The sequence below is a fragment of the Chrysochloris asiatica genome, unplaced genomic scaffold (genome assembly GCF_000296735.1).
Source record: "Chrysochloris asiatica unplaced genomic scaffold, ChrAsi1.0 scaffold00271, whole genome shotgun sequence".
Classification (NCBI taxonomy): Eukaryota; Metazoa; Chordata; class Mammalia; order Afrosoricida; family Chrysochloridae; genus Chrysochloris; species Chrysochloris asiatica.
The window spans coordinates 2709523-2722596 of NW_006408789.1; the positions used below are offsets into that span (position 1 = coordinate 2709523).

General features: G+C 42.4%; 1 protein-coding gene across 1 annotated transcript in view; it reads right to left on the bottom strand.

Annotated features, from left to right (window-relative positions):
• SYNE1 (spectrin repeat containing, nuclear envelope 1) overlaps positions 1–13074 on the bottom strand; it is a 554350-nt gene that overhangs the window by 364496 nt on the left and 176780 nt on the right. The window contains exons 37-40 of the mRNA XM_006874353.1: positions 10989–11142; positions 7377–8005; positions 4017–4196; positions 1066–1216 (exon numbers count right to left, since the gene is read on the bottom strand). Coding sequence (XP_006874415.1) covers positions 1066–1216; positions 4017–4196; positions 7377–8005; positions 10989–11142 — 1114 coding nt within the window. The remainder of the gene's footprint in view (positions 1–1065; positions 1217–4016; positions 4197–7376; positions 8006–10988; positions 11143–13074) is intronic.

Sequence of the window (13074 nt, forward strand, 5' to 3'; positions counted from 1 at the left end):
CAGCCTCGGAAAGCCTATACAGGGTCGCTATGAGTTGGAACCGACTCCACGGCACACCACCACCATATATATGTATATTATATATAGATGTTTGTTGTTAAGTGCCCTCAAGTCAGTTATAGGGTTTGTGAGGAGGGGCTGGTGGGTTTGAAATGCTGACCTTATGGTTAACATGGTTACCATCCCAGTGCTTACCCCACAGTGCCACACCAGGATTCCAAGCATCTAAATGGTGGCGGTGGTGGCGTACTGTCAAGTGACTTCTGACTCAGAGTGACCTGCACAGGGTTTCCGAGGCTGTAAACCTTTACAGGAGCAGAAAGCCTCATCTTTCTCCCGTGGGGTAGCTGGTCAATTTTAACTGCTGAGCTTGCAGTTAGCAGCCCAATGCATACAAAGCTACAGACAACTATATAGAAATATGTTGGTGGTGGTGTTAAGTGCCATCAAGTCCGTTCTGACTCAGAGTGAACTTGTATAGGGTTTCTAAGGAGCAAGCGGTGGGTTTGACCCTTGTAATTAGCAGTCCAGTGCTGACCCAACAAAAACCCAAATGCATTACTGCAGAGTTGATTCTGATTCCCAGAAACCCTAGGAGTCTTTGCGTGGATCTGTAGGTTAATGCACTGGATTGCAAAGTTGGTGTGATCCAGAAGGTCAGCAAACTCACCAGCCACTCCTTAGAAACCCTATACAGAGTCACTATGTGTTGGAACCAACTTGAAGGCACTTAACAACAACAACAAGAGCACAAAGTAGAACTACTCTACAGACTTTTGGAGGTTGTAAATCTTTGTTGAAGGACACTACCCCATCCTTTCCCTACATGGCAGCTTGATGGGTTCAGTTAGCAGACCTCTGCTTAACCCATCTTAAATGCACAATACAAATGTATGAAATTGAGTAATTTCCTTTCATTGCTAGAATCATAGGATATCAATATTCCCCCCCCCCAAAAAAAAAAAATTAATGGGAAGAGGAGCTGTGAAGAGAATTTCATTTTGAGTAACTAGCAGACATATTAACGCAGTCTACAATCTAAATGCATTTCCTTGGATTTCTTACCTTGGATAAAGCCCATTTTAGGTCTTCTTGATCTTTGATAGTAGTTCTGGTCTCAATCACACTGCTGGCATTTTCTAGGACTTTAGATACAGTTAACTTCAAGTTCTGATACTCTCTCATTAAGTCGATGAGTCCACAGCATTGACCCTGGCTGTAATGATGAAATCTATCATTTATTGACACATTTTATGAAAGGGAAGAGTGTCCTATGGTTGGGTTGATATATCATCACATAATGTATTCCCAGATGGATGCCTGACTACCTCCTGAAACCCAACTGTACATGTCAATCTGATTGAACTCTAATGTGCAAAATGTTCTTCATGAACCAAGAGTGTACTTACTCATTAAAACAGAATCCATGAACCTAACGACAAGTTACATCTGTTCTTAACAAAGACAAACTTTCTTTGATGAAATCAGTCAGATTTGTATGCTTCACAAAAGAAGGCGGAGTGACTGACTTTGCAGTCCAGGAGCAGAGGTCCCTGGGACTATCAAGGGAGAAGAGCGGAGTGCGAGATCCTACACAGAGAAGCAGTGACGCAGGAGGTGGAAGCAGAGCAATGACGTGGAGAGATAGAGTGGCCAGAGACTCTAGACCGAGAGAGGGAGAGGGGCTGTGTGCTGACGACCCAGGGGTAGGCTTGTGGGGTGTACCCTTTGGTTAGTTGATGATGCATGGAGGGGACTGTAACCATGGCAATGAAACAATATACGATAGGATGAATGTAAAGCTAATGTTCTCCCATGTAAACTATCACATAATTCACAATAAAACATTTTTTAAAAATTGTATGCATCAGAATGTCTTTTAGTATGCTGTTTTAATCATTTCAGAACGGTATGCATTGTGGGGAAGAAAAACAACTTTATGTTTCCAAAGTGTTATCAATTTTCACTGAATACTCATCTCTTGAAGATGTCAAAATAATAAGGTAGAGTTTATTAGTGCAACACTCCTTTGACCAAGCAATTCTACATTGACCAAGAAAGAATATGCAGTAAGACTGATGTAAAATTATATTCATCACAGTATTATTTATAATAAGACAAAAAATAGAAATGATGTAAACGTTAAAAGCAGAGCAATCATTGAAAACCTTTGGATACACTCAGTTAATGGCACATTGTGCAACCTCTATGGAATCCAATTTAGGAGACTAAGGATATGAGACGAAGCCTTGTTTTTAAAGTTTAAGGTTTACAAGGAGCAGCTGGTGAGTTTGAACTACCTACCTTGAAGGTCAAACCAAACTTGCAGCCCAAGTGCTTACCCTATGATGCCACACCAGGATCCAAAGGCTACATTAAAAGCCTATCGTATACACCGTGTTCTCAATTTTTTTAAAAAAGTCTAGTGGTGGTTGTGGCTGTATGCTGTGGAGTCAGTTCATAGTGACCCTGTATAGAGTTTCCAAGGCTGTAAATTTTTACGGGAGCCAAAAGGCTCATCTTTCTCCTGCGGAACAGCTGGTATCTTCAAATTGCCGACTTGAGGTTAGCAGCTTGACTCATAACCACTACGCTAACAGAGTTCCTTTGAAAAGGCCCACACGTAGATAAAATAAGTAGCTCATTAGCAAAATGTAAATAGTAACTATTTCCATAGATGTATGCATGGTTTTCATTTGTTTTAACGTTTCACAATTAATTTTGCATTAAAAAATTGCTGTTGTTAAGTGCCATCGAGTCGGTTCTGACTCATACTGACCCTCTATAGGGTTTCTGAGGAGCAACTAGTGAGTCTGAACTGCTGACCTTGCAGTTCAGACTGACCTTGGGGTCCAGTGCTTACCTTACAATGCCATACCAGTACAAGTTATTAAATAGAAAACCAGACTCAAATTACAATGATTTTCTTCTAGAAGTTTTACAGCTTTGGATTTTGTATTTAGATCTATAATACCAGGGGAGCCCTGGTGTGGCGCTGTAGGATAAGCACTGGACTACAAGGTTGGTTTGAACCACAAAGTTGATGGTTCAAATGTACCAGCCACTCCTTGGATACCCTAGACAGGGTTGTGATGAGTTAGAACTGACTCAATGACAGTTCACAACAATAACATAGTATCAAGTGAGTCCTGGTGTGATGCTACCGGATAAATACTGGAGTAGCGTGAATGCAAATTATTACAATCACTGTGGAATATGGTTTTCCAGACTCTTCTGAAGCTAAGCAAACACCATAAAACTTAGCAGTCCCACTTCTACGTACTTACCCAAGTGAACTGAAAACAATTCACACTAAAACCATTTTGTGCATATTTATATATACTTTATTCACTATTGTTAAAAACGGAAAGAACCCAAATGTGTTTGTACTGATGAAAGTATAAACTGTGGTATATCCATTCAATATTATTCAGCTACAGAAAAAAACGACCTTTTGTGCTAAATAAAAGATGTCAGGCTCAAAAGGTACATTCTGTAGATTTCATCTATATGTCATCCTGAACAAGACACAGCTGTGAGGACAGAAAACTGATCAAGGACCATCGGGGACTGGGGGCAAGGAGAAGGGTTGGGTATGATGAGAAACGAGGGAGTCTTTCTGACGTGGTGGAACTGTGTGAGTTCATGACTACTCATAGAACTGTACTTACTACAAAGTGTGAATTTTATGCATATAAATTATAGAACAATTTAATTCAAACAAGAGAGCAAAACACACACAAATAAAACAAGGGAAGGAAAGAAAACAAGAGACCCAGATTCTCATCATAGAACATGAAATATTTGACCCCTCCTGCTTTTATACATTGAATTTCACGTGTAGTTATTTCAAGACCACATTCTCAGTGAAGTTCTGCAGGGTGTTGCTGAAGAGACACAGAAGACTTCAGATGGAAAACAATATCCAGTTCTTGAATCCACCAGCACAAGCCAACAGGCAATGCAAATGACTGGTCCAATGTTTTTAAAATAAGTACTGGGAAGTTTTTACTTACTTTTCATGAATTAACTTCTTGGTATCATCCCAGGTGACTTCTAGACGATGTATCTCCCTGTCAACTTCAGGGGCAAAAGCTATATCTTTCTGAGCAATCTGTTTTGCTTTGTCTTTCAGCCAACATAGCTCATGCTCATGAGAATTCAATTCATCTTCCAACTGATTAAAGACTCTCAACCTGTGAATTCAAATTTTTTTTTTTTACTAAAGGTAGTGAACTTATATTTTATCTCCATAAGTATATGACGCGTCCGTAGAACATGAATAGAGATATCTGGGGAAACTTTAGCCCAACAGTTAATATATAGTAACTGATAGATATTTTTTCCAGTTAACTTCACAGAACAATGCACAGTGTAGCTTAGAAAACAATTATTCTATTTACTCTCAACCTTCTACTAAGGTTCCTTTGCTGCTGTCAAGACTCGGGCTGACCCTATAGGTCAACACAAGAGCACTAACTGCAGAGGTCATTAGAAAACAGTGTTTCTTTGACATGAGGTCTAGATTTTGTAAAATAATAATATTTAAGAATATTTGTTTCATTCAAAATAAAAATAGCTTTACTGACTTGAGTTTTAAGGGGGAAAACATTTTGAAAGCTTTAATGAAAAGAGGCTTCATGTAAAAATGGCCATTTTGGGTACATAACAATCATTTTTGAGCATTTGTTAAAAGGTCATATAGAGCCAACTCTTGACTCTCATTCCTTGCATTTTGGGACCACACTATAGAGTGTATGAAGTCAGTATATATGGACGATTCTCTTTAATTCCTAAAACACAGTGGCTAGGGGCAGGTGCCTTCAAAGGATGAGCACTGGGCTGTAAGGCAGGTTTGAACCTCAAGGTCACTATCGCTATGAGGCAGAACCAAGTCGATGGCAGTTAACACCACCACCCACAAAGCAGAGAGGTGGTGCACGTCACATGGCCCAGTGGAGCAGAGTGTGGCTGGGATTTACTGGATCCATCAGTCCATGCCACAGCTTCTGTTCCTTGCAGTGGGACTCTGGTGCGTTCAGTGTTGAGGACACTGTTGGGGGGATCTTGGGCCACTCCAGGGCTTTTCTTTCCAGCAATTTCAGAACAGTTCAGGCCTGCAGCTTAATGCTATGAGCCTCAACTGCCTGGGCCAGTGGGCTGCTCCTTCCCCAGAGCAGCCACATCATTCTGGCTTTGTTCTTGCTTTGTTCATTATGCCTTCCCACATCCTGCCCCTCCCCCCTCCCTTTTTTGAGTTTATTGTTAAGCTGCCTACAGAGGTATAACCTCAGGAACCTTATCTTTAGCTTCAGTAGGAACACTATTAGCCTCTAACTAGGAGTCCTTTTGGCACAAACTAAATGCTGGGTTACCAACTGAAAGGTTGCCAATTTAAGCCCATCCGGTGGCTCTGCAGGACAAAGACAAGATGATCTGCAAAGATTGTTGTTGTTATTGTTAAGTGCCATGGAGTTGGCACCGACTCATAGCAACCCTGTATATGGCTTCCAAGAAGCATCTGGTGACCTTGAACCGCAGGTCTTGCGGTTCAAGCTGACTTTGAAGACCATAATCCTACAGCACCGCACTAGGACGCCCCTAGAAACCTGGGGGCCAGTTCTAGTCTGTCACATGGGATTGCTAGGAATTGAAAATGGTTTGACTGCTCCCTACAACATGAACATCATCATCTAACTAAAGTCTGGTTCAAAGAAAGCAGATGGCAATGGCCTTGGCAGGTCAGCCTAACCCTGATCAATGATGGCATGATGATGTGTATGCGTCACAACTGGTTCTTTGCTCACAGAAAAGATGAAAGAGGAAGTGTCCTGAGAACATGAATTGTTGTTGTTATGTGCCGTGGACTCGGTTCCGACCCACGGTGACCCTGTACAGGGTTTCCGAGGCTGTCAATCTTTATGGGAGCAGAAAGCCTCATCTGTCTCCCGCGGAACAGCTGGTAGTTTCGAACTGCTGACCTTATGGTTTGCAGCCCGATTCGTAACCACTACACTACCAGAGCTCCTGAGAGCAAGAATAGGAGAAAGGTTTTATTAAGAAAGAAAGTTAAGATGGAAAGGAATATCACAACCTTAGGTGAAAAACATTACTTTTCAAATTTACTGAGGGAAAAACTACTGAAACCTTTGCTTTTCCATTAAACCCACATGACAAAACCCCACCTTGTCTAAAACTGTATCTCTGTCTCCTCCATGCCTACCAGCAAACAGTTAAAAGTAGGTGGACACAACTATTCCTCCAGCGAATGGATTTCACTTCAAATGAGTGAAAATAAACTTCCAAATACTGCTCAATGTCTTGCTGACCCCAGATAGCTCATTTCCTCTGTACAACTGTCTATCTTTTTCTCTCTTCACAACTAATCAGCTTGCTCCAATCATGTTCAATTAAAGCTGATTTCCTTCAATTCACAATAAAAAAAGTTTTAAACACAAACAAACAAAGACAACATTTGCGGCTGAGTTCCTTCCAACTCATGAAGATCCCACATGTGTCAGAGTAGAACTATGTTCCCTCCATAGGGTTTTTAACGGCTGGTTGTTTGGAAGTAAATTACCAGGTCTTTCTTCTGAGTCTCTGGGAGGAACTTGAACCCACAACCTTTCTGTTGGCAGCGGAGCACCTTAACCATACATTAACAGTTTGTACCACCCAGGAACTGCTACCCTAGTATTTACTGAGGGAAGAATAACCACCAAAGATAAACTCTCACGCTTTTACCATCAGAACCAAAAATTGATTCAGATCACTACCTTTCTCCTCTCCCTTCATTCTTGTTACAGATGATTCCCTTCTCCTCTCAGTTAAAAGTCGTTTAAAAGTAGATGATCTTTGTGTGGTTGTGTGCGGTTGAGTCAATTCCGACCTTGTATAGTGTTTCTGAGAGTGACTGGTGGGTTTGAACTGTCGACCTTGTGGCTACCAGTCCAGTACTGATCCTACAGCACCACACCAAGTCTCAGATAATGTATACACTCTCTTGTAAATAAGGTATCTGAGTGGCTCTCGACATCATTGTTGTGTGCCGTCGAGTTCACTCTGACTCATAATGATCCTCTATGACAGATTAGAACAGTCCTATAGAGTTTCCTAGGCTGGCATCTTTATGGGAGCAAACCACCACGTCCATTCAGTTAGCAGCTGAGTACTTAACTATTGTGCCACCAGGACCCTTCGGCTCATCTACAGCCCTTAGGAAAATTCTCTTGAAAACCAAAGATAATGTTTCTACTTTAAGTTATAACTTTAGCTTCAAAATGTATTTTTAAAAGTTGCTAACTCTAGCGCTCCTAGCAGTTTTATGCCAAGGGTCATTCCAGAACAAAGGAGAGGAATGGCTGGCTTCCTGTTACCTCTGTTGAAGAGCTTGCTGTGTGGGTTCTTTCAGCCTCTCCTGGTCAGCCCGCTCTTCAATGTCCTCTATGTTCTTCAGCAGCTTCTCTTTCTGCTCCAAAAACGCCTTCTTCAACACCGCCAGGGCGTCTGCCTCGCTCTGCTTGGTGCCCAGAAGGTTCTGGAGTCTCTCTACTTCCAAACAGAGCTGGTCGGCGGTGGCTCTGCAGGAAGTCCTCTGCTCAGAGCGCCCACTTTTCAGATGGTACTGGGCTTTAGTAAGAATGCCATCCAGACTGATGGCAGCAGACTCTAATGTCTTAGCATCTTGAGTGGCTTCATTTAGGTCCTTTTCTAGTAAATCGGACTGTTTTTTATTCATACTGCTGGTGGCTTCCACTGTCTGCCTCAGCTGGTGGAGAAGCCGGGACAGAGAGGTATGACTCTGTAGGAATTCTGCCAACTGACCCAGGGCAAGCTGTCGCCTCTCCACCACCTGGCTGGCCTCTTCAAACAGCTGGAAGCAGTCCTCCGCCTTGCCCTGGAGGAGGTGGAGGTCCTCGGCACAGCCAAGAGAAGCCAGCTTTGCCAGGTGGTCCTGCAGGCTCTTCATTTCTCCCTTTTTGCTCTCCACTTCTGCTGTGTGGTCCTGGACAGGAGAGAGAATGACTGATTCAGTGGTCATGGTATGGTTTACGCCACAGACAGGCTATAGGATTAATGATGCTAAGTTAGATTTTTAATTGCAGCGAGTATCATACTATTTAAAGTTCTGGTGGATAAGCATTGGATGGCTATCCACAAGGTTGGCAGTTCAAACCCACTAGCTCCTCCAAGGAAGAAAGATGAGGCTTTCTAACCTCGTAAAATTTCCAGCTCTGACACCCTATGTAGGGTGGCTAACTTGGAACAGATTGGGTGGTAGTGGGTTTGCTTTGACTTTTTAGTGACTGCCTTAGCAGTGTTGGTAAAATCTCCCGTGATTTGAAATGAATTCATTCCATGGGATAGAACTGCCTTGAGGATGAAATTGTTCATGGAGAGAAATAAACAAAAAAACTTGGGGAAAATGTCTTAAATGCTTGTTTTACTGTGCTTCGCAGACACTGCGAGTTTGACAGATTGAGGTTTGCAGCAACCCTGCATCCAGCAATTCTCTAGACGCCCTTCTTCTGAAACAGCATGCGCTCACTCGGTGTCTCAGTGACACCTTTTGGTCACCCTCAAACATTTTCATGGTTCTCTGGTAGTGTAGTGGTTACGAATTGGGCTGCGATCCACAAGTTCAGCAGTTCGAAACTACCAGCTGCTCCCCTGGAGAAAGATGAGGCTTTCTGCTCCCATAAAGATTTACAGCCTCGGAAACCCTGTTCAGGGTCGCTATGGGTCGGAACCGACTTGATGGCACTTAACAACAACAAAATTGGACACTTAATAGACTACTGTCTAGTGCAAGTGTAACTTTTATATGCACTGAGAAACAAACAAACAAAAATGTGTGGCTCACTTTATTGTGATATTTGTTTGATTGCAGTTGCCTGGAGCGAAGCCTGTAGCACGTCCAAGGTGGACCTTGATAGAGAACTAACAGAGCTGACAGGGGAAGGCTCTGCAGACAGAGGGTGACAGCATCTTCAGAGGCAGGTAAAATCTGCACATGGCTTGGTTCCTCATCTTTAAGGAATAAATCAGAGACTGCTGTGTAAAAAATTCACTCACTCCCAGTGAATCCAGTTCAGAATCTAGCAGAACATTGCTAACAATCCCAGCATGGTTCCCATGAAAGAGAACTTGCCTGCTTTCAGCTTTTTCATTTACTTGAAATCTTCTTGGAACAAGATGGTCGTTATTGTTACTAAGCGCTTGTAGAGTCTGTTCCAACCCAAAACAACCCTGTATAAGGTTCCTGAGGAGCCACTGGTGAGTCTGAACCACCGACCTTGCAGTTAAAACTGATCTTGTGGTTGAGTGCTTATCTTACAGCGCCACACTGTTCTTGATGTTAAGTGCTGTTGAATTGGTTCCAAACTATACTGTTGCTGTTGTTAGGTGTTGTCAAGTTGGTTCCAACCTATATTGTTATTGATGTTAGATGCCATCCAAAAGATGTGTCTATAATTGTTGTCATGGAAACCTTCTATCTATAGGGTTTCTGAGAAGAAACTGGTGAGCTTGAACTGCCAACATTATGGTTCAAACCGACTGGGCAGTCCAGCGCATTAACACAGAGAGCCACACCAGGCTGCCAACTGTTTAGTAGAAAGTGTCTATTATTACTTCTTCTATTAACCTCCTTAAGGAGCTCTGGCAGCATAGTGGTTATGAATCGGGCTGCAAGCCTTAAGGTCAGCGGTTCAAAACTACCAACCATTCCGTGGGAGAAAGATGAGGCTTTCTGCTCCTATAAAGATTTACAACCTTGGAGACCCTGTACAGGGTCACTATGAGTCAGAACCGATTCCATGCACATCACTATGACAACAATTAACCTCCTTACGTATGCACTGTCATTTGCAAGCTATACGACCTGGGGCAAGTAACTAACTACTGCAGAATTCAGTTTTCCCATTTATCAACAGACATAATGGGAGTCCTCCCTCACAATGATGTTGGGAGGATTGTAGAAGTGATTAGACATCTAGAACTTAGTACAAAAACCAGCATTGAATAAGCATTTGATACAAATTAATGGTTACTCATTAGGAGCTCTGGTAGCGTAATGGTTATGAATCAGGCAACAAACCGCAAGGTCAGCAGTTCGAAACTACCAGCCACTCCCTGGGAGAAAGATGAGGCTTTCTGCTCCCGTAAAGATTTACAGCCTCAGAAACCCTGTACAGGGTCGCTATGGGTCGGAACTGACTCCACAGCACATAACCCCCACCATTACCAAATAGTGTCAATAAGCTTATTATTTAGCATATCTTTCTGCTTGATGATCAGTATTTGACCTAAAAAAATTGGGGCGGGAGATGCCATGTTAGATATCAGGCACAATTTAAAGACAAGGAACCTCCCAAATGTTAAATTACTTTAAAGCTAAACAACAGTCATTGCATTCAGGGCAAAATCGAGTGTTAAAGAATTGGAAATTCAGTACTGGTTTCAGCATTGAAACAAAATAAATTAAAATGAATATTCTTATCACTTTACCAGGAACACATTTCCTGTAAGATGAACAAACATTGTCTATTTTATCAGACGTAACTTTATCTGCATAACTTATCTGTCTAACACATTGTCTAGAAGCATATGCTTAAGTATTGAAATGTTTGCATGTGAATACAAAATAAAATTGTTGCTAAGTATGTTTTTGTTTTTTAATATTGAATCCCTTTGGAATTCTAGCTATATATTTTTTCCTCCTTCTCAAAATGTACTGGGAAATTATTCGGCCTGATAATAATACAAAGAGTATTTTGATAACATGTAAAAGGCATTATATTTCCTCTAGACAAATCAGAGAAATGGAGCATAATTTGTTTCATTAACACATAGATGAGGAACTTTTCTTCTAAAATAGAGCACATTGAAACTATGTTTGTTTGTTTTTAAATACCAAATCCCTTTGTAGTTCATTAGTCAAGACTCTCATGACTAAATGCTTCAGGTGTAAAAAAAACCCACTTTACCTTATGGCGAATGAGAGCGGCCTGCTGGTCTACCAGGCTGATCTCAGATGTCGTCTGCAATTCACTGAGAAACAGCTTGATCCAGACAGAAAAGGACAGCAGCAGCTCATCAAATTGCTGGTGTTGGGCAACCACAGACTGAAGAAAATGAATTCTAGGTAGGGAGAAGGGTTACAGTTAAAATACTGCAAATGGATAGGAAGGATTTATGACGTATTTCTGGAACATGCTTACCAAAAGGCGAAAGGCATGTCCTCAAATATCTGTAAACTAGAAGTTTGGTGATTTCCACTTCCTCAAATCAACTTATCTCATCATTTTCCCTGCCGCAGTCCATGTGATCACCAGCCTGGGACCCCAAAATGGTCTTACGGAATAGACTTCATGCCTGAGATCCTTACCATCTCACCTGACCCCCACCCCCCGCCCAGGAGGAGTGTACCAGTCAATCCCACCACCAAAATAAATAACGATGCTATCTTCTCTCTCATGAGGAATCTGTACCTGGACCAAGAGGCAGTTGTTCGAACAGAACATGAGGAACAGAACGTGGGAACACTGAATGGTTTAAAATTAAAAAAGGTGTGCGACAAGTTTGTATTCTTTCACTATACTTATTCATACTTCATACTTAGGTGCACTTGACCCAAGCCATAGTATTTTCAATAACCTCATATGCATGTGAAAGCTGGACAGTGAATAAGGAAGACTGTAGAAGAATTGAAGCTTTTGAGTTATGGTGCTGGAGGAGAATATTCAAAGTGCTGTGGGCTGCCAAAAGCACCAATAGATCTGTTTTAGAAGAAGTGCAGCCAGAGTGCTCCCTGGAGGCCAGATGGCCAGGCTTCATCTCTCATGTTGTCAGGAGGGATCAGTCACTGGAGAAGGATATCATGTTTGGTAAGGTGGAGGGTCAGAGAAAAAGAGGAAGACCCCCAGCGAGATGGGTTTGCAAAGTGGCTGCATCAATGGGCTCAAGCATGACAACAATTGTGAGTTTGGCCCAGGACCGGGCAGTGTTTCCTTCTGCTGTGCATAGGGTCACTATGAGTCGGTATCAACTTGATGGCACCTAATAAGAACCACAAATCTCTCTGGTTTTGCTACCACTGCCTTGGTGGAACTCCCTTCATCTCTCACTTGGTCTCCAGCAACCTTCTAAATGGGTCTCCTTCCTTCCCCCTCTGCCTCCCTACCATTCATTCTCTAGGATGTGTGGTGGCTCTATAGGATAAGCACTGGACTGTGAGTCACAGGGTGTACAGTTTGAGCCCACCAGCTACTCTATGGGAGAAAGATGAGGTTTTCTGCTCCTATATAGATTTACATCCTAGAAAGTGCTATACAATCAGAACCCACTCAATGGCCCTTAACAGCCACAATCCGCTCTCTAGACAAGAGTCAGAAATTTTTTATATCATCTGATCTTTCCTTGGCCATTTTGAAACACTTGATCAGTTTTCTTCTGAAAGGCAAGCCCCATTATTCCTGACGGGGGTCTCTCAGGGATTATGCATCAGATCTCCTCTGGTCGCCATGTCCTGGGACAGATCCAAAAGTTGCTGGTTTTTGAGGAACGCTGATCTCACTGACACACTTCAGCCTCACATACACGTGAACCTTCTCTTTGTTTCTCCAGGACCCCAGTTCACAACGGCCATAGTGCTGGGCACTCTTTGTCCTTCGTCTCTGTGCCCTGCCCCCAGGGCACTGGGGGTCTTCATCCTGGGCATCACAGAGCCTTGGTTGATCTCCCAGTCCTAAACTCACCACCCTACAGTCTCGGTCACTTCACTCTTTTTTGTCATCGCCATAAGTTTGTTGCTGTTGTCGTTAGGTGTCATCAAGTCGGTACCGACCAATAGGGACCTTAGGCACAGCTGAACAAAACACTGCCCAATCCTGTGCCAACCTCACTACTGTTGTCATTCTTGGCATAATAAACCATGTGGTCGTCAGATTCAAAATGGCCAATACCAGTCCATTTAGGCTCATTAATGCCTAAGATATTGATGTTTATGTGTTCCATTTCATTTTTGACAACTTCCAATTTTCCCAGATTCATACTTTGTACATTCCATGTTCC